Source organism: Cygnus olor, chromosome 3, assembly GCF_009769625.2.
Source record: "Cygnus olor isolate bCygOlo1 chromosome 3, bCygOlo1.pri.v2, whole genome shotgun sequence".
Classification (NCBI taxonomy): Eukaryota; Metazoa; Chordata; class Aves; order Anseriformes; family Anatidae; genus Cygnus; species Cygnus olor.
Window position 1 is genome coordinate 62,659,296 of NC_049171.1, and position 27,287 is coordinate 62,686,582.

General features: G+C 43.1%; 1 protein-coding gene across 2 annotated transcripts; it reads left to right on the top strand.

The window, feature by feature from the left end:
* Positions 1 to 71: 71 nt before the first annotated feature.
* HECA (hdc homolog, cell cycle regulator) lies at positions 72 to 27,272 on the top strand. Of its 2 annotated transcripts, XR_005818195.1 has the most exons (5): positions 72 to 406; positions 15,599 to 16,639; positions 19,828 to 19,982; positions 22,872 to 23,952; positions 27,026 to 27,272. XR_005818195.1 is itself a non-coding variant. In XM_040551469.1 (4 exons), exons 1-4 carry the CDS (start codon positions 157 to 159, stop codon positions 23,034 to 23,036), a joined length of 1,611 nt encoding a protein of 536 aa, XP_040407403.1. In that variant the 5' UTR covers positions 72 to 156; the 3' UTR covers positions 23,037 to 27,272. The 2 variants fall into 2 exon arrangements, 1 of the variants encoding a protein (XP_040407403.1); XM_040551469.1 differs by having other exon boundaries at positions 22,872 to 27,272.
* Positions 27,273 to 27,287: the final 15 nt, after the last annotated feature.

Genomic DNA, 27,287 nt, shown 5'->3' on the forward strand with positions numbered 1-27,287 from the left:
CGCCTTTCGGCCTCCCCTCCCCGTCCCTCCCTCCCCCGGGCCCCGCCGCCCACCGCGGGCGCGGCGCAGCGCAGGGCGGCCGCCGCGGCCCCGCCATGAGCCGGAGGTAGCGGCGGAGCCTTCCGCAGCCGCCGCCCGCCCGCCCGGCCGCCCGCCATGCCGAACCAGAAGGGCGGCAAGGGCAAGAAGAACAAGCGCGCCAACAGCAGCGGCGACGAGCAGGAGAACGGGGCGGCGGCGGGCGGCGGCGGCGCCGCGGCGGCGGCGGGAGGCGGCGGCGGCGGCGGCGGCGGCGGCGCCGCGGCGGGCGGCGGGGCCGGAGGAGCGGCGGCGGCTGCGGGCGGCGGCGGCGGCGGCGGTGGCGGCGGCGGCGGAGGAGCGGCGGCGGGCGGCGACGCCAAGAGCGGTGAGCGGCCGGCCCGGCCCCGCGGCCTCCTCCCGCCGTGGCGCAGGCCCCGGGCGGGCGGAGGAGGAAGGGGAGGGAGGGCTCGGAGGGACCCGGGCGGGTGGCGGGGAGCCGGGCAGCTGGGGCGGGGTGAGGCTGCTGCGGGGGGTGCCGGGTGGGCAGCAGCGGGCCTCGGCCGCCCGCGGGCAGCGCCCGGTGCGGAAATGGCAGCGCAGCGCCCGGAGCAACAATCCCCGCTTTATGCCGCCGCGGCCGGCCCCCCGCGGGCGGTGTGCTCCCGAGCTGGGCCGGGTGTTGTGCTGCTGCTTCGGTCGGTGGCTGGTTGGGGCTCGGGGGGGGGGGGGGTTCGGTAAGGTTTTATCCTGCAGAAACTTGCTTTGCTGTTCGTGCTCGGAGATAGCGCTGCTGCAAAACGGCATTTAAGGCCAGAACAGGAGGTTGGCAAGCGCTTCCTTACGCCCTTTGCTAAGCAAAAAAGAAAATTCTCAGGTCCGACATTAGCTCTACAACGAGCTCCGCAGAGCCCCCCGTCTTGACTTTTCCCCCTTCCAAATCGAAGGCTTTGGAAAAGCTGCGAGGGGTAGCTACGACTGGCTTTATATTTTCTGGCAGTAGTTTTGCCTGGCTGCTGCTAGTCGATGGTAGTTCCAAGAATCCTACTACAGTTTTCAAGATGTCCAATTCCCGCGTATCATTTAATGGAAACTTTTCCTTAGGAATATTAGCGATTAATTACGCGTTGCTTTGGCTCATAAGGTCTTTGCCAGACTGCTTTTATGAGAATATTACTTACTCCAGAGAGTCATGGAGAATGCTTAGAATTTCTTTTTTTTTTTTTTTTTTGTCTGTTTGTTCTGAGTGAGCGAGCAAGGGAAAAAAGAAAAAAAAACACCGTAGAAATTAGTAGGAGTTGGAGGAATGGGCTGCCCAGGGAAGTGGTTGAGTCACCATCCCTGGAGATCTTTAAAAGACGTTTAGATGTAGAGCTTAGTGATATGGTTTAGTGGAGGACTTGTTAGTGTTAGGTCAGAGGTTGGGCTAGGTGATCTTGGAGGTCTCTTCCAACCTAGATGATTCTGTGTGAATTCTGTGATTCTGTGATTTCTAGAGCATTTTTATCATGACTTCAGTCCAGTGACATGTACTTTGCAGGTAACGTCTTGCACAAGACCGTGTTGGTTAGTGTGTTGGCTTGTCTTTTGAGGTGGGGAGAAATGGCATTCCCAATTTTTTTTTCTCTAAAGCACAACAGAAAATGGTGCGTTCAGGTGTGGATGCTTTGTGGGGGGAGCACAAAGCCATGTTCCACATGCAGTTTCCAGAAAGTGCTGCCAGTTCTGCAGTGAACACATGTAGCACTACGGCTTGCTGGTGGGACAGGTTTTCTGCCTTCACCTCTAAGACGGTGTGTCCCAGGTGCCTTGCACATCCCTACTCTAAGCTTGCCAGACTCCTGTGAAGTCAAAGTTGCATTTCTAAGAGCTAACCTGAGATCTTGGAATGGTTTGGCTTGGAAAGGACCTTAAAGACCATCTAATTCCAACCCCCCTGCCATGGGCAGGGACACCTCCCACCAGACCAGGTTACCCAAAGCCCCATCCAGCCTGGCCTTGAACACCTCCAGGGATGGGGCATCCACAGCTTCTCTGGGCAACCTGTGCCAGGGCCTCACCACCCTCTGAGCGAAGAATTTCCTCCTAACATCTAATGTAAATCTCCCCTGTTCTAGTTTAAAACCATTTCCCCTTGTCTTATGTCTATCTGTAAAAAGTCTCTCTCCATCTTTTCTGTAGGCTCCCTTTAAGTACTGGAAGGACACCGTAAGGTCTCCCCTGAGCCTTTTCTTCTCCAGGCTGAACATCCCCAGCTCCCTCAGTCATTCTCCATAGGAGAGGTGCTTCAGCCTTCTGATTATCCTTGTGGCCCTCCTCTGGACCCACTCTAACAGACCCACATCCTTCTTGTGCTGGGGGCTCCAGACCTGGACGCAGCACTCCAGGTGGGGCCTCACAGGGGCAGAATAGAAGGGTACAATCACCTCCCTTCACCAGCTCCCACCAACCTCCCTCTGTTGATCCAGCCCAGGATGCAGTTGGTCTTCAGGGCTGCAAGCACGCACTGCTGGCTCATGTTGAGCTTTTTGTCCACCAGAACCCCAGAATCCTCCTCTGGAGGGCTCCTCTCAATGAATTCTTCTCCCGGTCTGTGCACGTCTGGGATTGCACTGGCCCAGGTGCAGCACCTTGCACTTGGACTGGTTGAACCTCATGCAGTTCAGATGCTTTTTTATTCTCTTCCTTCCTGCTTCCTCATGACTTCAGTGGTCAGAAACATCTTTGTCTCTTTTGTTACACCTCTGTTCCTTTTTTTTGTTTTTTGTCCTCACAACAGAGGTATGAAGTTGGTTTCGGTATTTACTTGAAGCGCCTGGTGAGCGCACCTGATCTGTGACTTGTCACTGTGTCTTGCCATATCTTTTGTTTCAGGTACTCCTAAAGGCTGGAGGAGTAGGTGTGGTTGCTAGTTTTATTTTACCTAGGCTACCACCCATCAGATAATCCTCAGCTGCAAGCTTCGTAAATTGTATTTTTACTGAGACACCCAAAGCTTTCAACAAGTTTGGTTCAGGAAATGAAAGAAAAAGTGGCTCCTGTCATGCAGCGAGGCTGGGAATCCAGTTCTCACGTGCAGGGAAAGGACTAGATGACGATAATAGGTTCCCTCTTGTCTATAAAACTCATGAATCCGAAATGAAGCTGCGTAGTATAGCTGGGCCTTGGAGGCAAGTATCCCGTTACCAGACTCGAGATGTTTGTAAGAGGCTGTGTGCTTACGGTTAATTGATCACTAAGCAGTTTACTGAGGACACGGCCTGCTGCAGCGAGTTGTGAGGTTAATAGAGTTCTGCTGTACACAGTCAACTCTCGATTATTCATGGGAGATTATCTGTGTTGAGGATTAAGTGTGCTGGGTGCAGGGAGGCTCTTCCCTGTGCTGCTCCTTGTGGGCCAAGCGAGCCTTGGCTTTGCATCGTGATGTCAGTGTGACAGTCTAATTTCGTGGTCACATCAGGACCCTGCTTCATCCGGGGAAGGGACAGTGACTCAAATTTATTTATTTATTTATGTAAGTCTTCATTGTTCTCTATGTGGTCCATATATTGTTTCTGCCTCCGGTCCAAACGCCAGAATGAAACAGAAATTTTAACTTCCCCTGGGCTTCTCTCTGCAGCCGGGACTAGCGGTGCTGCGTTACGCAGAGCTGCTCTTATAGCAGCCCTTTACAGCACAAAGGTGTTGCTCTCTTTTACATTTTGGAAACTTTTGCTTTATACAATTTTCCCTCCAAGTGTCAGCCAATTTTTGGCATCATTTTGGCATCATCATTGAGAAACACAGACTGATCTTCCTCTGCCCAGGAGGGCACCCGTTTGTTTTGTTTTGGTGGTGTTTTAGTTAGTGCATGTTTACAGCTCAGACTGTGGTGGAAGTCAGCAGAAGGGTTCAGGCTTATGAGTCTGATTTTGGATGGTAGGCATTGAGAGGATGGGGCATAGGTACTGACTGGATGGGATGACTCTTCTCCATGTTGCACTGCAACTTTTTGGCAGCTATTGTGATGAAGTCCACAAGGAGCATTCTCGCTCTGTAGCTGTGCCTTCCATTCCTCTGTTTCCTCGTGCTTCTTTTCCTGTGACTTCCCATTTCTTTTCCTGGAGAATTTCCATGTATACATCTTCCCTCAGAGCAAGGAGAAATTTTCTATATGATAGCTCAATTTTTCTTGACCAAAGTGACATCTATATTCTGTGCTGAACAAGGTGCAGGTCATGGCGGGCTAATGGACTAATTTACCAGTGTCATAATGCACAAGGAAACTGAGATTTGGTTTAGTGGGAAGCCTCGTTAGTTAGATTTCTGTCTTCAGAAGTAGATTTTTGTCTTCAGAGCGGTTGAATTCCAAATAAAGTTGTATTTTTCTAGATAATTTTCTAGGTTAGTCTTCTTAATCAAATTGGAAAATCTCAGCCAGCATATAAAATTACATCAGTAACTACCTTGGTTTGTGCCTCAGTGACTTCAGCCCTGTGGGTTACAGGAATTCGCAATAGCAGTAGTTGGTAATCTTCATCTGCAGGCATAAATGAATGTGGGGAGGCAAGGTGTTTTGTGTATCATTTGCTCTGAGCAGCAGCAGAGAAAGGTCCGTCCACAGGGTTTATGTCAGATCTGATGTTTCTGAATGGCAAATTTCTTCTCCACTTCTGCTGTGATGAGCTTGGACACTTTTACTTCATTAGCTTCTGCCAGTCTACCTTTTGTCCCATAAACTTCTTGATCCAGACCCCCTCATACAGTTGTTTCTGGCCCTAAAATTCTTTGCTCCATCCATTTTCTTTGCCTTGCATTCATGTTTGGTCTCATTATCCAGTAGACTCAAGTCCTTTTCCTCCTCTTGCTGGTCCCTACCTTAGCATCTTCCTGATTTGTTCCCGTGTCCTTGTTGCTCCAGCATTTGGTCTCTCCAGCATTGGTGCCATGAGAAGATGAGAGAAAAGGAGAATCTGGCTGTCTGCTCTCCATGTCTGTAGTTTTCCCCTTTAACATAGGGTTCATTAGAGCCAACTAAACTGAAGTTGAGAGGGGAAAAAAAAAAAGGTATATCTGTCTCTGAATTGCTATTTTACAGTGTGCTTAAGTTCATGCGTTTTCCCCGCTGGCAAAGGTGAGACCTTAAATTGCAAATTGGTAGGATGCGTGGTGGAATTGCCACGTGCAGATTTATGCAGAATCCTGGTCATGAAAATCCTTCAGGGGAGGAAAGGCAGGGAGGGAGCTGATGGAGGTGGGTGTTTTAGGTCCCACTGGGACGTCGTTGTGCTGTGCCAGCTGAAGGGTTGTGTGAGCAGTGCCCATGTTGACGGGGCTGGGCTGCCTGGGTCACTGCTGCACCTCCCAGTTGTACTTCTGCCTTGGTTTGGCTGCCTTTACCATCAGGAACCCCCTGTGGATCGCCTTGCTGAGGACCAGACCCCAGAAGGACACAGCTAAAATTATAATGTGCCTTCCTCGTAAATGACGTGTTCCTGAGAGATGTGCAGCAGGTACACTTTATGCAGTGGGCGTATTGGAGTATACATCTGCTCTGTACGATGTACTCTGTACCAGAGTGAGTTGAATATTTATAACTTCTCAAATAAGAAATTCTCCAAGAAGCTTAAAAACTGTATTTTAATATCCTCATGTTCATAGGAGATCTCTAGAGAACTTTTTCCTAGGTACCTGGTTTTAAAATGGCCAGCTGGGCTTCTGTGTACTCTTCGCCTGTGTTGTACAAGTTTGTAAGGCTTTGATTTACTTTCAAATAAAAAATATTAACATAAGACAAGTGTATGGAGAAAGCAGATCATTCAGCACTACGGTGACTAATATATAGAAAGCTGTGACCAGCCAACCAGTAAGATTTACAAAAAAAACACTTATATCCTGGAGGTGGGGTAGTTAGAGGGCCAGAAGATTTGCCAGTGCAATATTCAATTAAAAAATGTATTTTTAGAGCATGAATCACTCTAATATATAAGTGTGGATTAGTATTTGCTGATGAATATTCCCTGCTGCATATAACATCTAATTCCATTTTGGCAGTGTAGTGATGTTGGGTGTTGGAACCTCCTTGCTATTTAGCTTGAGTGAGGGAGTCCCACTGATGTTGGTGAAGCCACCTGGAGAATGAGGTTTCTGTTTGGTTGCAGTGAGTGTCAGAATCTAATTCGTACACACTTTGTAAAGGAGAACCATTTTTCTTCCTAATTCCATTGAGTTCTTCTAACTGCAGAAATCAGCTGAATGCAAATTCCACTGTCTCTATCAATGCAGATTGGTTTTGAAAACACTTTATCGTAGTTTTGGAATTTTTAAAGCTATGCAGTTACATCTTTTTGTGGCAATTTGCAAATGGGATCATGTCTATGGTATTGCTGAATAAAATAAATATCCTTTCATACAAGCAAGTACACATTTTTTTTTTTTTTAAGTTGCTTGCTATCAGAATGGGTATCAGGGCCCAACTGCATTGTGCTCATGTGATCAGTCACTGGTTGAAGCATAACGCTTACATGAGTAAGGGTTATGCTTGATGTTTGTTAGGTTCCATATGAGGAAACACAGTTTTTGAACTGATTGCTTGACTTTGTGTGTACTCGTCCCGTATCTTCCTTCCAGTGATCTAACAAGCAGTGACAAACCAGCTTCTAGTCCTGGGAGACATTCGTAAGTTTTCTTCAGCCTTGCTTACAGCCTTGCATATTGACACATCCTTTGATATGAAAGTAGCATGAAGACTGGCAGGCATCCTTCCTTCTCTGCTTTTCTTCCTACAGCACATGCGAGGAAAAATAGAGGTAAACCTTGCGTATAGCTCAGGGAAAGATAATCCAGCTAATCTTCAAGGTATCTGAATTACAACAGTATTAGTAGGGCACGGGCTTTCTTTAAACAGTTTGCATAGAAATCGAAATAATTTCAAACAGGCCTCTTGAAGTAGTAATCTAGTCACTGGAGTGGATAATTCCGTTTTGAAAGCTGGCAGGATTTTGAGTGGAGCGCTGGCATTTCCCTGTAGACTTTAGTGACATTTATGTTGAGAGCATTCACTCTATCTTTCTTTCTCTCTCGTGATGGCAGAGTCTTTCAGTCCTCCTGCCAGGGCTTGAGTGGGATATTGCTGTTGTTCCCGTCTCGAATGCTTGCTGGGAGAGGAGATAGCTTCAGTCAGAGCCTGGCTGTTGAGTGTGCCTGGCATTCCCCGGCTCCGCTGCTGTGCTCCAGGATACCATTTTGGGAGCGGTGTGCAGCTGAGGCCTCTGCGTGCTGCACGGGTGCCAGAGGTGGCACACAGGCCGGGCTGGGAGCCAGCACAGCATCGCGAGAGAGACGTCTATTGGAAGTGACAGCTCCGACCTCCGGAGCTGTCGTCCTGCCGAGACGCTAGATGCAGCAGCTAGGGAGGCTGCATCCCCAGCTTCCCAGAGTTTCTACCAGCTTCTTTAGCCTTTTACATGAGAATAAAAATATTGTCATATTGAAACTTGGAAAGTATAGACCAATGATACAAACACCCCTAGACTTAAAGCTGGAAACGATACCATTTGATTCAGCCTTTTGTCCCTTTATTGTTCCCTTCCTTGTGCATTTGGGCAGGGCCTTGTGGCTAGCTGGCTCTGATTCTGGGCAAATCCAGTCCACATCTGTGCTTGGTATTAAGACACCTACTTCTTCACTTGCCTTGCCACATTTATCCCTTTATTTCCAGCATAAGTTGGAATTTGCCACTGAAAACTTGCCAGGGCAGGTGCATTATAGTCTGCTTTAGTTATTAGGATATCTGTTTCATCAGACACAAGGGTGAGTTTACTGTAACATTTCAAGGTATTGAAGGCTGTTGTAAGGCTGCAGTAAAAGAATTTATCGGTGGAAATGCTTTGCTGTGAGGATGATTCTATGATTCAGGTGTGGACAAAGCAACAGCTAAGGTTCAGAAGACATTAAAGCCCACCGCTCTTGAGATAGTCACCAATCTCTGCATTCACCATGATAGAGGGCACCATAAACATCCACCCTATACGGAGCAGTGCGAGGAGTCTTCCTGACCTTGGCACAATTGCTTGTGGTACAGAGGACTGCTCCTTACCTGGCCTGGTGATGCCAACCCAGGATTTGCGTGGTAGTATCAGGAGTGTGTTGGCATTAGTTATCCTGGGGGGTCTGTTCTCCTTGGTATGGTGAACTGGTGATGTTTTTGGTTGGACTGAGGGTATACATCAAGTCAGAGCAGGATTTTTCCTGTGCAGAGAGACTCTCTACATCCTAAGCCAAAGCTGGCGATTGAGTTGTTCTGTGTTTTGATGACTAAGTGGAAAGATTTGGCTAGGTTAGCTAGATGATGATAACCTTGCAGATTTTGGTAATTTCTGTAAGACCATATGAATTCTTATGATGGGTTTCAGCTGTGTAGGCAGAGTTGGTCCAGCTTGGAGCACAGATGGCTGTGCAAGCAAACTGCAAAGCTACTGTGCTGATGTAGGTGCCTCCTGTCCTTGGTTTGTACAGTTCTGCTCTTGATTTCCTGACTTACTTTGGTGATGTGATGGCTGAACTGGGAGTGGGTGGTTGAGTGAGAGCCATAGATAACACCAACCGTGTATCATGTGCTAATCGCAGATTTCATAAACAGGCATTTGTTCTGGCTGTGCTTCAAGTTAGAAGGTGTTAACGTGACAGGTACGACTTAAGCCTTCATGATTTCCGTTGCCTCTTTCCTCTGCTTTGTGGTCAGGCCTTGCTCAGATTTTGTGAGGGAAGAGAGGCCTTTGGAGGCTGAGCGTGAAGTCAGCATAAATGAAGTGCACGGAGGTGGTTCTAGCCTCTGCTGCACCCTCCAGGACTCTCGTCATCTGAATTTCTAGCTGAACCAGGGTTTAGTAACTCCAGCTTACCTGAAATCTTCCCTTGAGGAAGGGAAGGTGGTCGCTTCATGTGACTACTCACTTGTGACATCCTGTCCATTGGGTGAGCTGCCAGGTACAGCCAGGCTGCTTATGGCTTTTATTCTGTTTAAGACCCTTTTTTCTCTTTAAGACCCTTCCAAGTGTAAATATTGACCACTGCTGCTACGCTGTGCCAGGTGAAACATCAGCCTGCGCTGTCCTGCTCTACCGATCGCTGAAGATGGACTTGTAGTGTTGGCTTTTCTTTCCAAGAGTGTTATAGGGAGTCTCGTCAGATAAAAAGCCTATGTTTTGGGTGGCTGAGCAGATACTGTTGTCCTGTTTCTTCCCCTCCCTTCAAGAGGAGGTTTGGAAACTTTAATCTTAATCAGTCTGCATAGATTGCCTAAGAAGTTTTGGATAGGCGTCAGTCATCGTCAGTGAGCGTTATCAATGCAAACAGTGAGCCAAGCTGTTTTGAAAGACTGTTCTTACTGTTTTTCTGTTGTTATATGTTGTTGTTGCTGCTGCTGCACTGAACATCCAAGCCTGCCTTTTGAATCCACTTGTGAAACATTTTTTCCCAGTGTATTCTTCCTGCTGCGTTCAGGCTTTTAGGAAGGTGGCTGGTCGTTTCTGTAGTGCTGTATGATTTGTGCTGCTTAGCTCGTTATGCATATGGCAATACCCTTTTGTCTCTTCTTGGTAATCTTTTGCATGTCAGATTATATTTCAAGGTTTACCAGAGCAGACACATTGGGCAATTAATACAAGTTTTCAGCCTGTTTCATTGCTGTTGTCTTTACTTTTTTTTTTCTTTTTATAGTTGCACTACAGCATTAGCACGATAATACTGTCCGACTTCAATTAAAATAAAGCTATCCTGATAGTAGGAGAAGCTCTCAAGATTCATGCAGATGGTTGGTGGAGTGTAGCCTTCCACAGATAGGGCTCAGCTCCGGTTCAGGCTGACAGAGTGAACAATTTTTGGATGTGTAGGGTTGTGAAGAGAGCCCTGTTCACATGAAGCTGGTAATACAGGTTAAAGTGTAATGTATGTGTCCCACAGGTATCCTTTCTAGCCTAAGTATTGTGCTGGCAAAGTGTCCGTGGTGTAGCTGGTGAGGTGCTAGAGTAACGGTAGACCAAAAGCAGGCTGTAGTAGGTGTCTTACAGCTGACTCAATGCCAAGACCTTAGCTTTTTTTTTTTTTTTTTTGGACATTTCTTTTTCCAGATCCATAAAAACCTACTGTCTCCTCACAGTTGCTTTAAAATGATAATAGGACTGCCTCTTCCAGCAGCACCACACTTCTCCTTCCTCTGCCCCAGCCTCACGTTGTTAATACCACCCTTGAGCTTTACTAGCAATCCTAAGTGTGGGGGGGGAGCTGAAACCTACGCTGGCGAGCACAGGAAATAATTATCTGTTTCTGTCCACTGACTGAAAGTCTCTGGTGCTTGCTCAATGGGTAATGTGGGAACATGGGGGGAAGAGCAAAATTTGCTTCAGGCATCCACATCTGGGATTTAGAACAAATGTGAGCAGTCACAAAACCGAGGCCATGGAGCCTGGTTGCATCTTTGGTTTTCTGATGAGTGCGTAAACAGAAGTAAACAACATTCTCCTCCATTTACTTCACCAGAGAAGTTCCTCAGACAGTTGTTATTATGCTGCTTTTGTTTGTGTCATTACATGGCAAAGGTGGTCTTCGTATACTGTCTTAGAGGCTTTTTGTTAAACGTAGAAACAGGTAGATGTGTTCCATGTTGAAGGACATTTATCTCAATCCTCTGTTTGTGTTCCTGACTTCTGCTGATGTTTAAACCTGAACGGAAAATCTGAGAAAAAGCCAAACACACAAACCAGCTCCTTGCAGTCTTCCATCGTGCTCTTGTTTTTGAAAGAAAAGTTAATTTTATGGCAGTTCTGTCAAAAATATAACCTTGTTTAAGCAGTGAGCTATCTTTGCTCGGATGTACGTTTGTTTGGAATATTGTTGTTTCCGTTTTAGAGAGCATGTATGTGCTGCTCCATACAGCTAGTTTCAGAATTACTGATCAAAATCACTACAGAGGAGTATGAGAGAACATCTATTGTGGAACTGTAACTTCTTGGAAGAGTCATTGTGCGGCCGTGATTCCAAATCAGCAGCCTTTCTGCTACAGCAGGACACTTGTTTCTAAACACCAAAGCTGTTCTGCTGCACAAAACTACGTGCTGCCGTGTTTTGTTCTCTCAGGCTGTGAAAGAGATCTTGAAACTGAAAGGTAAAATAGAGGTACTTTTATGGTCAATTAGGCTTTCTTTCAAAAGGGTCTGCTAGGAGAATGGATGCTTCCCTGATACCTGTTAGCCTTTAATTTTTCCTGAAGTTTATTTTTTTGTAACTTTGGAAACCAGAAATCTGACAAAGTGTTAGTTACTTGGAGTCCATTTATATTTAGGTGACAAACCAGCTTGGGGCTGCCATGTGTGGATGGGCAGTTTGGCTCATGTGAAATTCTGTTTACACAGAAGAGGCTTATTGTGGGTCGCTCTTGACAGTAACTGAAGTACAGTTACCGTAAAACATAAGTACAGTGATCTTACCTCTGTCTTTTTGAGGAATAATCTTAAAATTCATTTCTAATTGATTGGAACTAGAAGGGCTTGATAATGAGAATGTTTAAAGTTTTGTAATTCCGTAATAAGCGCTTAGTCTCATTTATAAAATGTTGATAAAATAACGCAGAGCGCTTTCAAGGGTGTGAATTGATGGGAAGAGCTCTTCACATTTGCTAGTGTGGATCCCATACTAAGTAATCTGAATGCTGGTGTTTCTGCTCCTAAGACTTATCTGTTCCTGTGAGCTGGTAAAGTTTGACAAAAAGTTGCTTTGCTTTCTGTTTCTTACTTATTTTTTTATGTAGGGACGTGTTTTTCGGGAGACATGAGTGGAGAGAAGTTTGCAAGGGATGTCCAGTCCTGAAGAGTCTGTTTTGCACAAATAAACTTGATGAAGTTTGAAATATTAGACAGAGCTGAATGTTGGCTTGATCATTTCTATACGGTTTCCAATTAGTGGAGTTTTCTGCCTTCTTAAACAGTCTGATGGTATAGAATTGGTAGGACCTAATGCTGAAAGCTTTAGCTGTAATGGGCGCTCCAAATTCTGTTGTGGAAATACTGCAGCATTTTTATCAAGATCTCAAAACCACTGGGCTTTGTAATAATAAACCTGTGTCAGTGAAAGCAGGAAAAAAAAAAAAAAAACTGACCGGTTGCCTTGAGTAGATTGTCATTACTCTTGCTGCAGGAGTGTGGGCACCTGGTGGGGAGACCTGCTGGTTTTCTAGTGGTTCTTGTGCTACTGCAGGGACAGCAGTGAAATTTCAGGTATTTTCCCAGAAGATGTTAGTAAGGAATAGCTGCTCGTCTTGGTAATGATGTTTTCCAGGGTAACTTCGGTTCCAGTGTTTAGCAATTTGGTGGAGTCTTTTGTGTGGGAGAAGACTGTTTGCTCTGTTGCTGTCTTCTGGCTATCCTACGCTTGCTTCTGCTATGATGATTGTGTGACCAGCTAATTTACATTGAGTGGGTAGAAGATGAGGTGAGGAAATGTCTGATAAAGTTGTTATCTAATTAACTTAAATGTGGAAAAAAAAAAGACATTGCTGTCCAAAAACCGAATGTTTTTCTTCCTCATAGTTATCATAGGTAGCAAATTCCCAGGTAATATGACAGCTTTAAGTTCTCAAGGAAGAGCTGGAGAAGATCCCATTTCACAGTCCTGGTGATAGACCAGTAAAAAGGGGTAGAGTCTGTTGAAAGTCACACTTTAAAAGAGCCTTTAGACATACAGAACATTATTATAATCAAATAGTTGTGAATACATTGTGTGGAATACACAGACTGGTTTGTTTGTTTGTTTTCCTGCGTTTCAGCCACTTTTATTAATCTAATTTCTTGTCCACATGACAAAGAGGCAGTAAACTTCTTAGAGGGTTAGAGACCACGTATTTCTTCCATCCAAAATCAGAACCATGTTCAAAGTCTCATTAATGAAACTCTTTTATTTTCTGGTCGGTTAACTATGCTGGTATGGACGAACAAGTGTAAAGTCTTTATTCTTAACTGGAGATTCTCTAGACGTGGCTGTGTAGTAACTCTCTGGGCTGTCAGCTGTAATTACATGCACGACTGTTAGAACATTTACACTCTGAAACACAGGGGGAGCATAAGTGGATTGTTGGCATGTCCTTCCTTCCTGCCTTCTGGCAGTGGTGGAAATGAATAGGTTCCGGAATAGATAAATGTGGGAAATGCATAGTGAGAACTGTTCGTAGTGGTACCTCTCATATCTTGCTGCACATCTGACTTTCGATGAGGAGCTTTGAATGGTTTCAATTTAACTGACTTTTCTGAGATAAACTGCATCGGATGCTACTATTGCAAACTATGCTTTCAGATCTTAAGTACGATAAAAGAATGGCAAATAACGAAAAACTTTGCAGAGATGCTTGGTGTGGCGTAGTGTGACTTGAATCAAAGGTAACGGTCTGGGGGAATGGATGGAGAGCTCTGTGAATTGGTAAACTGACAGATTTTGACTCAGAGTAGATAAATTACTCACTTTTGCATTTAGACAGTGACATTACGCTCAATAATACAGAGTAAAAACACTGGGGAAAAATTAGTCATTGGTTGCCAATAAAATTCATGCCTCTCAAATGACATCCCAAAGCCTGCATGTTCTCAGCAGGCTTTTCAGAGACCTGAGACAAGCAGTGGGAATATCATGCCTCCTATATAGGAGGAACTTCCAAAAAGTCCCAGGGCAATGCTTCTCTTAACTAGCACTGTTCTCTCCAGTTTGGTAACCTGTCTTCTTTTCCTTTTGAATGACTGAACGAGTCAGTATTTTGAACTGAAATAGGGTTTTTTTTGCTTCAGGAGAACGTTCTTGGGAACGCACCTTTGTTGCAGTTTATAGTCAGTCCCTGAAGGAAGGGTATTGCGGCAAGTTCTCCTTGCAACTGTGCTGTTTCTGGCATGTGAAGCAGAGGCAGAAAAATGAGATGAGGATGTAGCATGTTCCAGGGAACAGCTTGGGAAAATTTTCTTGTACTCCTTGTGCCTGTGTGTTCTGGGTAAATAAGTCTGAAGAACTTCCGTGGTCTTGAATTTACTGAAGGTGTTTTGTTTGCTTGCTTATAGCATTTTTGGAAAGGGGCAAAAACTCTAGCATGCCAATGACCTGTTGTTGCAAAACATACTTTGTGTTGCTGCTGTGTGCCTCTTATTGAACGTCTTGAGTACCAGCAAAGGAAACAGCATAAAACCTGTTACCCCAGTGCAGATTATGTTGTATTATTCACTCAAGCAGTGACGAGCTGGATTAAGAACAACACAACTGAAGTTTCTTTTCCCCGTTTATCAGGTAGAAGCTTGAAATCCTAAGGAAAAATACCCAGTCGGCAGCAGGTTCTTGCAATGAGGCTCGATGTGTCTCCCTCGCAAGTCCTGGAGCTCTAAGCGGGATTCGGGAGCTCCCGGCAGCCTTTTGTGCTGGGTGAGGCAGCACTTGACCGGGGAAAACCCTGAAGAAGTGTGTGATTGTTTGAATGCAGTAATGCAGAGGTAAAAAGGCAGCCTGCCAGTCCTATTGGAGCGGTGTCTTTTGAGGAAGTAAGACGTTAGAAATACAAAGAAATCTTGGTAATATTTGACTAAGCATCTGAGAACCTTGTTTTGGAGTGAGAATTAGACTCACTTAAGATCCAGTAAAAAGTCCCAATGAGAATTTCCTTTTTTCTTTTTTTTTTTTTGTGCCTTCCAGCTGCACTGATGCAGTCAGAAATTGGAGTAGTTTGTAATCTGTGGTATTTAGGTGAGGGAGGGGAAAATGTCCTTGGTCGTAAATACAGAACATCTTTGTGTAGGTGATACTGTTACAGGGAGAGAATTGAAATACTCTGTTCTTTGCTCAAGGATATAGGAAAGGCTGCTGTTTTGCTCACAAAAGACCACGTGGCGTTTGGTCTTTATCTATGTTACAGAACTATCTGGTTTGTGAAGTTTAGCTATCAGGTAGGTCAGTAATGGTGGTATATCCTGTGTTTGCCTGAAAACATGACAAAGGACCTCCTTTCTGTACAAGAAACATGATCTGTTTGTCTCGCTGTTCAAAGTCCCGTGCTTCCCGTTTCTCTCGCTATCTATCGTCTCTTGCTCAGTCCCAAAGAAAAGATCAATTCCTGCCTCTCGTTATGATCGCAAAGCCCAGCTGTATATCCTCCTTGTTTTTCAAACGAGCACTTCTGTGTGTTCTTCCCGTGTTGCCTCTCAGGCTTCAAAGCAACCCTCCAGAAATGTCCACAAAGCTTTCTCCTTGTTTCTTAATGCTTGCCTTTGCAGCAGTGTCCACAGAGCCTTGAGGAGGGTTAATGCTTCTGAGGTGCTTCGGCTTTGAGTGCTGAACAAGCTGTGTTGTCTTTTTGTTTTCTTCTTCCTTCATTGCTATAGCTCCTTTTGTGTACCTTTTTCTTTTTTTTTTGGCAAAGATTATTTGTTATTCTGACCCAGACCTGGTGCTTGTGGGCTCTTTGATAGTACGGGTCATGGGTAAGAACTCGTGTTTGTATTTGGCACGGCATTTACATGAGAAGTGTGATGTGCAGGCCAGGAGCAGCCTGTTATTAATATGTCTGCTTTATGTTCCACAGAAGCCCCTTGTGCTACTCCACTGATCTGTAGCTTTGGAAGGCCAGTGGACCTTGAGAAGGATGACTACCAGAAGGTCATATGCAACAACGAGCACTGCCCTTACAGCACCTGGATGCACCTTCAGTGCTTCTACGAGTGGGAAAGCAGCATTCTTGTCCAGTTCAATTGCATCGGCAGAGCGAGGAGCTGGAACGAAAAGCAGTGTCGCCAAAACATGTGGACAAAGAAGGGATACGACCTCGCTTTCCGCTTCTGCTCCTGTCGGTGTGGGCAGGGTCATTTGAAGAAGGACACCGACTGGTACCAGGTGAAACGGATGCAGGATGACAAGAAGAAAAAATCCGTGTTGGAGAAGAGCACGGGAAGGTCCATGGCAGAGTCAGCAGAAGAGGCCAAAAAGGGCAGGCCAGCCAACAAGCCGCAGAAAGGCTTAAGTCACGACATCCAGCGAAGGCACTCGATGGACAGGCAGAACTCCCAAGAGAAGGGTGTCATTGGCGGGAGCTATGCGGTTCGCTCCCCGTGCGTCTCTCCCGGCCAGTCCCCACCGACCGGCTACTCGATTCTTGCCCCCACCCATTTCAGCGGCCCCCGTTCCTCGCGATACTTGGGAGAATTCCTGAAGAACGCCATTCACCTGGAGCCGCACAAGAAGAACATGGCCGGTGGGGGCATGTTCAGGAACGCGCACTTCGATTACGGGGCAGCCGGTTTGCAAGCACATCGGTCGGGACACTTCGATGCCCCCGTGCAGTTTCTGAGAAGGCTCGACCTGTCTGAGCTTCTCACTCACATCCCCAGGCATAAATTGAATACTTTCCATGTGCGAATGGAAGATGACGCCCAAGTGGGCCAAGGGGAGGACCTGCGGAAGTTTATTCTTGCTGCTCTTAGCGCCAGCCACAGGAACGTTGTAAACTGTGCACTGTGCCACAGGGCACTGCCAGTGTTTGAACAGTTTCCGCTGGTGGATGGAACCCTGTTCCTTAGCCCATCAAGACACGATGAAATTGAATATGATGTTCCCTGTCACCTTCAAGGTACAGGTTGTCTGTCAGTCACGCTAGGTTTCATTCTGTGATGGGACTGCTTTCTCTTACTCATCTTTCCTCACCCTCCCCCCCCATTTTAGATTTTCATCGTGATTCTGCATTTTTGAGCAGTTTTGTAAAGGCTGGAGTCATGTCCAAATTATGATGTGGGTCAGGCTGAAATGCTTAGGAATGATTTACAAAAAGCAAATGATGTGTAGAGAGATCCGTGCCTTGCTTTTGGTTTTATAACCAGCAGATATTTCATCTAGTTTCTAAGTAGACTATAGCCACCCTGTTCTGCAGTGTGTACGTACTGATTTATGTGTTGTGAGTTTTGCTCCAAGACATACATCAGCCTTTTAAACAACTTTTTATGTTAAGCATGCTGTACTGCAGCATCAATGAAAGTCATATTTGTATCGCCAGTTGTGCCTCTCATCTGCTTTCAGACTAGAGAATATCAGTTTCGTTTTATTGCACATGGTGGTTAGTGTTGTGTTTTTTTTTTTTTTTAACATGGCAAGGACTATAGTTTGGCATGTGTTAGTGCAGTCTTGGCAAGGACTGTTTCTGTGGCCTGGAGAAGTTAGACATAGTGAAAGTAAGCTTTTATTATGCTGGGATGAAGTGGCATTGAGGTAATGGGGGCTTTAGATTTGGTTCCAAATTGCCGCTGGTTTGAACAGCATCCTGACCGTGTCCAAGCATCCTGACCGTGTGTCCCAGCTCCCTGCTGAGCTGGGAGCAAGGCATGTATCATTTTTCTCCTCCTAGAGGAAAAATAGAAACAAAACAACAACAAAACATGGGCTGGGATGAGCCTCAGCTCTTCCTGAGAGATATGTCCCAAAGTAAGTGATTAAGGTGGTACATGGCAAAACACGTATGTTCTGCAGTCTGCTGGCAGCCAGTATGGCTAACATAAGTCAGAGACACTATTCCTAGTTTGTTTTTCAAAAACAGAAAATTACATGTTGAAAAGTGTAATGGGAATGCACTAGCAGGAGGTATTTTAACATTTAAGTTTCTCTCCTTTCAATAAAATGTTGTATCTCATGCATGGTTAAAATATCTATCATGTAACATTCCTTTGCTCAACAAACTTTGTATTTTTTTCCTTTATTTAAATCATAGTGCACTAAGTCACTGAACTGTATTCATGCTAGCATTATTGTTTCTGTCTTACCTAATGTATTTTCAAGGGGGAAAAGTGACAGACAAACATACAAGCTGAAAAATCTCCAGGATAAACAGAATATACGTATGTGAGATAACAGTGCTTATTTGCTTTTGTGAGGAGGCATGCACAACGTGCTTGTGATCTTATCAGTGCTAATAGATGGTTTAGTAATAGTGAAACTTGCCACTTCTTATTGTTTGCCACTAAGAATGAAACTCTGCCGAATTATTATTATTTTTTTTTTAATTTTAGTTAATTGCTCCTTACCCATTGGATGATACACCTGAAAAACTTGCTCAGACAACGTGCTGTGAATAATCAATTGTTAAAATTTTTACCTCCTTGTCCTGGGTAAAATGGTTTATTATCAGGAGTACGCTTTGAAATGAAATTACGCTTGAAAGGGTGCTGTTCCAGGGTGTTATTTTCTCTTTAGTAATGAAAATCACTTCTTTTATCAGGCATGTTTAAGATATCAGGAGTCTCATTTCCTATATAGCAAGGATTGTGAAAATCAAGTGGTGGGGAAATGTAGCATCTTAATATGCAGAAGCAGAACAGAACTTCAGTTCAGGAAAATTATTTGTCTTCCTACACAACACAGAGCTTTAGCACATGGAGTTATTTGAAAGGCTCCAATCTCGTGTTGTTCGCTTTAGGAACAGCGCTTATTATATTTGCTCTTCAGTCTCATCACATCACTTTCTCTAGAGCTGAACAGCCCAATGTGGAGTTACTGAATTTATCAGCTCATGCTGGCAACTTTATTGTTTATATATATCTTAGGTAGAATCTGATTTTCCTTCTAATTTTTCTAAAACAATTGGCTTAAAAAGAAAAGTTAAAAAACAATCCGTTATCTTTAAAGTATCTAGTTACTAGTCAGCAATTTTTAATATATTATTCCATATATCTAGAAAAAAGGTATATGATGTGTGTGCTTCGTAAATTATGAATTGTGATGTGTGCAGGCCTTTGATGCTAAAGGGCACAAATCGTAATTCAACATAAGCACAGACTATATGCAGTCCTGTTTTGTAGTTGCATTAGTAGTTTTGTTTGTAACTGCATTACTACATAACTTTTTCTTGTATGGCAGTGCAAAATATGGTTTATTACAGAATTATACTCTCTGTCAGCCCACTTAAAGCCTACTCTAAACTACTAGTCACTACAAATCAGGCCTAATCTAGATGGCAGATCTTTGTAGTTTTTGTAAGGCCTTTTGTTTTGTGGGAAATTTGCATATTGGATTTCAAATTGTTGAGTTTAGTGACCTTTTTGTGGAGAAAGTATTTTGTGTTAAAGTCTGAACCACTTGATTTTTACAGAAGGCAGTATAACTCAGTTTTCGAAATCACTGTTCGTACAGAACCTAAGTTCATGGGAGAGCTTGATAGATTCATAGTTCTGTATGGCACATTAAAATTGTATGTGTAACGTATGTTTTTAAATATAGTTACTGCAAATGAATCAACAGGAAAAAGTACAGGAAGGAAAGTTCTTCTGGCTGTTACTTTTTTCCACAAAGAGTATTAGGTCCTTAGTTACCTGTTTGCTGGAAGATTTTGGCAAGTTGTTAAATGAGTCTGTACCTGGCTTGTTAAAAAACTTCAACACTTCTCCACTTCTGTCAGGTGGGGATGAAGCTAGGGTAGTTGTCTTTGTGGAAAAATGGCAGCTGACCACATAGCTTAACCTGGCATCTGCTCATGTAGCTTAAGCAACTCCTTTTACAAAATACTTTGCTAAGGTCTACCAGCAAATGAAGGAATGGGGTTTGGGGTGGGCAGGATGATGACTGATTCCTGAGTTTTGCATTCATGGAAGATAGCTTCAGTTAAGTCCTATTTATTTGTGATAGAGAAGCATTTTTTACTTATCGTTCACGCTTTTCAAAAAGATTTTAGTAAGGTGTGATTTGTAACACTAAAGGGCAAATAACACACTGCAGGAAATGTCTGTTTTAATCTTCTGTTACAGTCTCCTTAAGAAGTGTGTTTCCCGTCCACAGGAAGGCTTATGCATCTCTATGCTGTTTGTGTAGACTGCTTAGAAGGGGTTCACAAAATTATCTGCATTAAGTGCAAGTCCCGATGGGATGGAAGCTGGCATCAGCTGGGAACTATGTATACCTACGATATTCTGGCAGCATCTCCCTGTTGTCAGGTCAGTATCCTAGATAAGTAAGATTCCTAAGGTGAAATTCCAACTAATGATAAATAAAGCAAAGGTTTGTGTTTCTCTCCTCCCTTCCCTTCCTCCATCCTTCTTTTTCAGCCTATGTGTGCAGTACAAGAAAGCTGAGTCCATGTCCCTTTATCTTAACTTATGGAGCACGAAGGCCTATAGCTAGACAAAAGCTAATGTAATGGTCAGTGGTTACATTTTTTTTTTTAAATAAAGCCCCTTTAAATGCATTCACAATTAAAGCTGGTGCTTGGGATGATCATTAGGCATTACCTTTGGCATCAGGTAAAATTCTAGTAGTATTTTAATAATATTTGCACGTTTTTTAGCAGATGATATGTGCATTCAAGGTCCTTCTAGTTGCTTGAGTTGAGTTCTGTCATAAGATAATCATTGCAAAAAAGCTGAGGAAATCTAAAGGTCTAAGAGTCTGTGTCCTTGGAGATTACCCATCTCTCCTTAATCTTTGCTGCAATTGACTGTGCTGATGGTACTCTGCCACAGCCTGAAGAAGCCTAGCTTTTTTTTAAGTGCTCACCTCATATCTTGGGTGAGAAAGAGCCTAGGTTTACTCCGAAGTAGATACATACACGCCTGAGGCAGCAGGACCATTGGCATCCAAAAGGGTTTTTTTCTGTTTGATGCGTCAAAGCTCAGCAGAGTTGTGTTGCGGAGGTAGGGACGACCCATGGTAGGCAGCTGTGTAAATAGCATCGGGTGCTGTTTTTGTAGGTGCAGTGCAGGGGTCCCTTCTGGCATGTCTGAAGGCAGTGGCTGGCACCTGACACACAGGATTTGTAACTGGGTTAGAGCAGGTGCCTTGCCAAGATGTTCACATTCCAAGAATGGTCACTTCATGGTTTTGTGGATGCTTTCCATAAAGATTTGCGGTCTCCTAATTTCTTAAGATTAAAAATAAATAAAAAAAAAATTTCTAAGCTCCAGCAGTCTTAGTTCTGAGTGAGGCTTAAAAGGAAGACAGTCCCTGCCCTTGAAGATGTGGCAATACAAGAGCAATCTCTAATAGAGCTTTACCAATATGTGACACACAGTTTAATTTTAAATTTAACATTTTTACCAAGATGTGTTGATCACAAGACAAGTGGAGTTGCTGGTACTGGTTAGAATTACATTGTTAACGACTGCAACAAAAGGCAGAGATGCCTCCCTTTTTGTGCCTCTTGAGATTGTAGCTTTTTTTAAATAGGGACTTTTAAAGATAAAACACAGATGCTAACTTACTAGCTCTGTAAAAATCAGGAAATTTAAATTTGAATTGCTTCTTTTGAATGTACAAGACAGGAATTAAGGTCTCGTTATAAAAGAGTCTTAATTGTATGATTAATGGACAGTATGACAGTACATGGTAAATAATAGATCTGAATATAAAACCACTAGCTTCAGCGACTGATTGCTGGGTAATATGCGTCATTGTTTCACTCTTATTGTTACAGATGATTCTGCATATAGAGGAATGACATTTAAATATGGTATATAATTTAACTCTGAATTGCCTTGCTAATTTTTGTTTTGAATAATTTCATACCTTATTTCAAAATATTTCATTATACTTCAAGAATGTGCATGTAGGATAATGAACTACATCCACTGTCAGGTTGATGGCAGCTAGCTGATGGGCTGGACACCAGCGAGGGGAAAACCCACACTTTAAGAAAATCACCATAAATCTATGCCCCATTAGACTGCATTTCTTAGAATTTCTGCTTTTCAAGCAAAGCAGATATCTGTGGACTTCATGATTTGTTTCTTTTTGAGTCTTGTCTCAACAGCAGTAGTACTTTAATAATTACTTCCTCCCCTCCTCCCAAGAAAGTCCCTTAATTCAAGGTTGCTATAGAAAATCATTTGGTGTTCTTTTCAATGAAGAGCTGAAGCTTTCGTTAGCACGTGAGGCTGTGAGGTTAAACTATGGTACAGATCAAGCCCTCGCTGCTCATTTGCTGTTTTTACTCTTAACCTCCTTTGTGGTCTTAAACCTCCTGCTTCTCCTGAGTGTTTCGTACTCCCTGCTGAGCTTTCACACTGCCTGTTGCTTTCTGCACAGAACATGGGCTGGATATCTCAGCTAGATGTCTCCTGAAGACACTGTTGCTGTTGTTACTGCTGACTATGAATAGCTCTGCCTCTCATCACCTTCACCTTTAATTGTTTCTTCTACCTATCCAGTTAATGTTGGTCCTGTTGCAGCTGGATTTTGTAGAATAGTTTGTGTTAAGTTTATATTACCTGATACGTATTATAAATGTTTAAATAGATATTTGAAGTGACACAATGCCATGCTGATAAAGTAGATCAAGTTATACGTTTGTTAAACCAAAAGATTAAAATGCTGATACATCTCAAGGAGAGATCATGTTCAAACGTAGACCTAAACAGATACACAGTGGGAACTCTAAGGTAAGGATTGCATGGCACAAATGTGAAGTTTCACAAATGTGAAGTTTCTCTCCTCAATTCAGGGCTTCGTTTTTGGCTTATTGAGACAGCACTTCTTACGATGACCACATGAATTGGTTCAGAGGTGAACTAGCACAAAACAACCTATACAATATATATGTAAGCTCTGAAATTCTGTACCTCCTGCCAGAGTGGGAAATAACTTGCTCTCCAGACTTTGCTGGGCTGTAGATGTTACTTCATGTGAAAACCATTCTGCGTGCCTGTGAGTTACTGGTCTGGGTGAAAAACATCCTTACCAGCAGGCCCCATGGTTGTCATTTTCCTGACTGAAGCTGTGGCCTTGCCAGAGGCTGAGGCTGAGTGTCTCTTTAGCTAAGGCAAGGAATGGAGGTGAATCTGGTTATTTCAAAAGTGTTTTTGTTTTCTTTTTTTTTTTTTTTTCCACAGGCTCGACTGAACTGTAAGCACTGTGGGAAGCCAGTAATAGATGTACGGATTGGCATGCAGTATTTCTCCGAATACAGCAACGTCCAGCAGTGTCCTCACTGTGGAAATCTAGACTACCACTTTGTGAAGCCATTTTCTTCATTTAAAGTTTTGGAGGCTTATTGACGAAAGCTTTGCTTTAGTAATAGCTATTTTATGGGTATTTCAACTTTATTACATATCTTTTTATAGGATTCATTCTGTGATGAAATTCCTTTCTTTTCTAACTGAAAGAGCAGCTTCTTTGTCTGTATACATATGAATATGTATATATACATGTTGTTAAACCAGAATCCTCCTGACGAGATCTCTGAAGGTTGGAGGCATGCCAATTTAATGGCCTTCGAATATATCCCAAGTGTGGGGTAAAGTTCAGCTAAAATGATTTGGTTTTATTTTTTGTACTATTGTAATACAGTTTATAAGAAGGACATGGGACAGAGAAATATGTCCAGTTGGAAAGTGGGTAACTGTGTAGGCTTGTTGTCCCTCTAGCTTGGTGGAAATGGGAAATCCTTGAAAAGAAATAATCCTGTAGCTGTTGAATTCATCGAGTCTTTTGCATTGGTCCCAGTGGGCACAGGAGCATGCCTCAGGCTGTCATCTTAGTGGGCTTTCTTTCAGGTTTCCCAAGATGGGATAAACTAAGATAATGTGACAAGTGAATGTAAATCTATGCCAGAAAAAGCAACTTTGAGTTATTTTTTGGCATAGCGTCTTCCTGCCGTATACGTTTGTGTGTTTCTCTCTGACGGATTGTACGGCAATAGTACTGCTTCCGCCAGTGTTGTAATGTTAGCGGTCAGGTCATTTGTTTATACCAAAACAAGCTGGAGATCTTAAAATGCTTTATTTAAAGGTATTTCTTCACAGATATTTTAGGACCTTGTGATAAATGGAAGGAACAGGCTGAACTGAACGGGGATGTTTGTATGTGTCTGCTGGGACTGAGGCTTTGCTGCCTACTGCAGACGGGTGTAACTGGCTTGGAAAGAGGACCACGAAGTGGGATCTGGGTCATCAGACCAATAAGAGCTGAGAGGTACTTACATGACACATGGCATCAGTTTTTAAGTCAATTAATTGCTGCACCTTTGTCTTTCAAAATCATGTAAGTCCAGGATCTAAAACCTTGGAGACTTTTTAAGAAAGCAAACTTAGTGTATTTACTTTCTACATGCCTCTGTGCTGTATATAGTAGTCAATGCATTAGGCAGTGAATTTGTGTCATAGGGGTTGGCCCTGTAGAATCTGCAATTTTTGTTTCTTGCTCCCAACTTTTCCCTTACATAAATAAAAGTTTTAAAATAGGTCGTTAATCTTTTACTTGGCTTCTAAAGCCAGCTGAGATTTTTGTAAGTTTTTTTGTTGTTTATGGAGTGATTGGTCACTCAAGGTATGGGTTTTGTTTCTCTTTATGAGGTGGGATTATTTTTTGTTTCTTCCGAAGTTTTTTTGGTTTTCCCAAATTAGAATCTCAAAGAGTGTATCCGTTGAAATCATGATCTTAAAAATGTCCCTGATAATCTGCACACTCTGGGAAGGAAAACAGAAAAGTCAGAAGCCGAGAAAGTGTTGCATATACTGGACAGAGAATTACACTTTCTGCTAAGTTAAGAAATTAATGTGCATGTGAAATTCGAACTGAATATCCATGTTTCTCTGTGCATAAAAAATGCCGAGTTCACAGTTTTATTTCCTGGCTGTCTTCACTGCAGAATTAGCTCCTTTAAGCATTAGCCACTCTTCAAGTAATACTCAAGCTGCATAGAGGGCTTATGTTGGCACACATCACTTACTGCTGACTTGAGTGGTAATGTCCTTAGAAGCCAGCTAAGTCAATTAATGATTTTCACATCTGGATAGGACCGGGCTATCTCATAACGGTTACGTTGGTGATCCACCACCGCTGGTCTGAACAGCGACATTAACAGGCTGTGATAGTCTACATCACTGGCTCTCCCCTTGCTCTGTCCTCTCTTCTGTCCGTGTGTTTGTGTCTGGAGCACATTCTTGGGGTTTTGTGCAGTTGTTCCTTGGGGGTCTATTTGTGACAGTTTGGGGAAAACTGTTCCCTTTTTAAGACAAATTGTGGGAAGAACTTTGGGACACTTCTGACACTGTCCTGGTGTGGCTATCACAAACCAAGTTACGCCCACTCCAGTTACAGTGGCACCAGCACTGTAACCATAGAAGCAGGATCTGGCCCAGGTGTACGTGGGCTGGAAGAAGTTAGCTAGCAGATAAAACCTGGTTAGCTGTGCAGTGTAGACTTCCCTTATGGAGAACAATCAAATTATAATTCAAATTAATTACTTGGGGAGGATGAGCCCTTCACCTTCAGTGGTATATTTCCACAACCTGTTGGAGTTAGGGTAGTTTGGAGTTAAGTTGTCTGGCAGTACCATGGGTACCAGATCACATACACAAATGTTGGACTCTTGTAGCACAAAGACAAAGCTCCTGTAATGATAAAAATTAAAGAATACATATAGCATTTGATCTTGAGTGCTAGTCACTCATGCCTTGAGCCTAAGGTATTAATCCCCACATACACTGAAAGGGTAACAAAATAGTAGCATTCTGTACCTATTTTTTTTCACCCATTTGGTGAGTGGAGGTGTCACTGCAATGCACATGGTAGGGCAGAAACGGGATATGGAGTTCTGCTAAATACTTGTTCACTTACTTTCCTTAATACAGCTTAATTTATAATTCTTTATGTTCTTAGATGCCTTTCCAGATATGTATGTATGACAATCGAGAATGAGTAGAAGTGGAGAAAAGGAATTTGGCCACTTCTTAAAAACACAAACATGTGAAAGGTTGTACAATATATTCAAGTCAAAATTAAGAATGCAGCAGACCCAGAAAATGGGGAGGGGAAAGCATGTTTAAAGTCTTAATAGCAACAAGAAGTTGTTTACAAATCTATCCAAGGCAACAATTTAGTTCTCAATCACCTTTTCCTTTTAATTCTGATTTTAAGTGAGTCTTAGCTACCACTTGAGGAAACGCCTATTTTCTTGCAAAGCACATCTCTCAACTGGAGGCTAACAGCACATGTAGTACTGTAAAATGATTCTCGATGGAAACCAGCTGAGCTAGAGAAAGATTCCTCTGAACTTTTCCTCTAAAGTAAATTGTCCCTAATTTATAGGGAATACTTTCTCTGCTTCTTGCTGTTGCTGGAAACTGGTCTTGTGTTACTGCACAATGCAAGTAAGATATATATATATTTTTTTTAATAAGATGCATCAGACTCCAGTCAAGCAGACAGGCCCACCCTTTGGCCATGAAAGTTTTGGCTAGGCATTGCATAAGTACAAAGTCAGAGTGAACTTTGGGACTTAATGGCTACTTAAGAGGTTGAACTAGACACCAGTTGGTTTGCTATCTGCCATGACGAGCACTGGTAGTAGTCATTGAGCTTTTAAATGTGTCAAAAGGGAAATGGTTTGTCAATGTAGGGAGCTGCTTGCTTTGCTTGTTTGGCTAAAGTTTACTCTTCACTACCTTTCATTTTTCTGATGCTGTGTGTTCTTTTTAGTCTGGCCTGTGGTCGGATTAAACTGTGCCTGAAGTATGTTTTGTAAACGAGAATACAGTCCTCTGGATTTGGAGGTTCATTCTACTCTTCTTAAATGCACGATACTCCTTGTGATAGTAATAGGAGTTGCATGTGCAAATGCTTTTCTTTCCAGTAGTTAAGTGTTTTCCATAGGAGAGGCTTGCATTTAGATAGACTTAATATTTTGGATGTGTAAATGAATTCATCCATCAGTAGGGCATTTAAAAGTAAATTTTGATAACCATAACTAACACAGAAGACATCTTTTACATGCTGATACATAAGTTGACATTTACCAGCGTGAGCAGGCTGAAATTCATGTTCTGTCTAATGCTGCAGAGACACTAAAATTACAGTGCTCTATAGCCCATTGACTATTCCATAGTCTATTTGCGTTCATGTGTCCAGTAGTGAGCAGTGTATTCATAATGAATTTAGTTGGGAAAATAGGGAATATTCCTACGAGGGAGGCATCTAACACAATTTCTTTTTTTTTTCTTTTCTTTTTTTCCCCCCTCATGTACTCTTCATTTTGCTGTACCAGGTAACTGAGAACAAACATGCTGTTGTAAGGCCACCGGTGAGAAAACACCTCAAAAATATACTTGTCCGTAAAGGTTTCTTGTTGAGACATTTTTGGATTGCACTTTTGCAGATGGAAGAATATGTACATAGAAAATGAATGTTGATGAAATTAAAATAATTGGTTATGATATCATTCGCGTGTGTTGTTAGAGAATATTTTGTTGTGACTTCTCTGTATTAAAAAATAATAAATACCAGACACCTAATACTGTGGGTTCTTC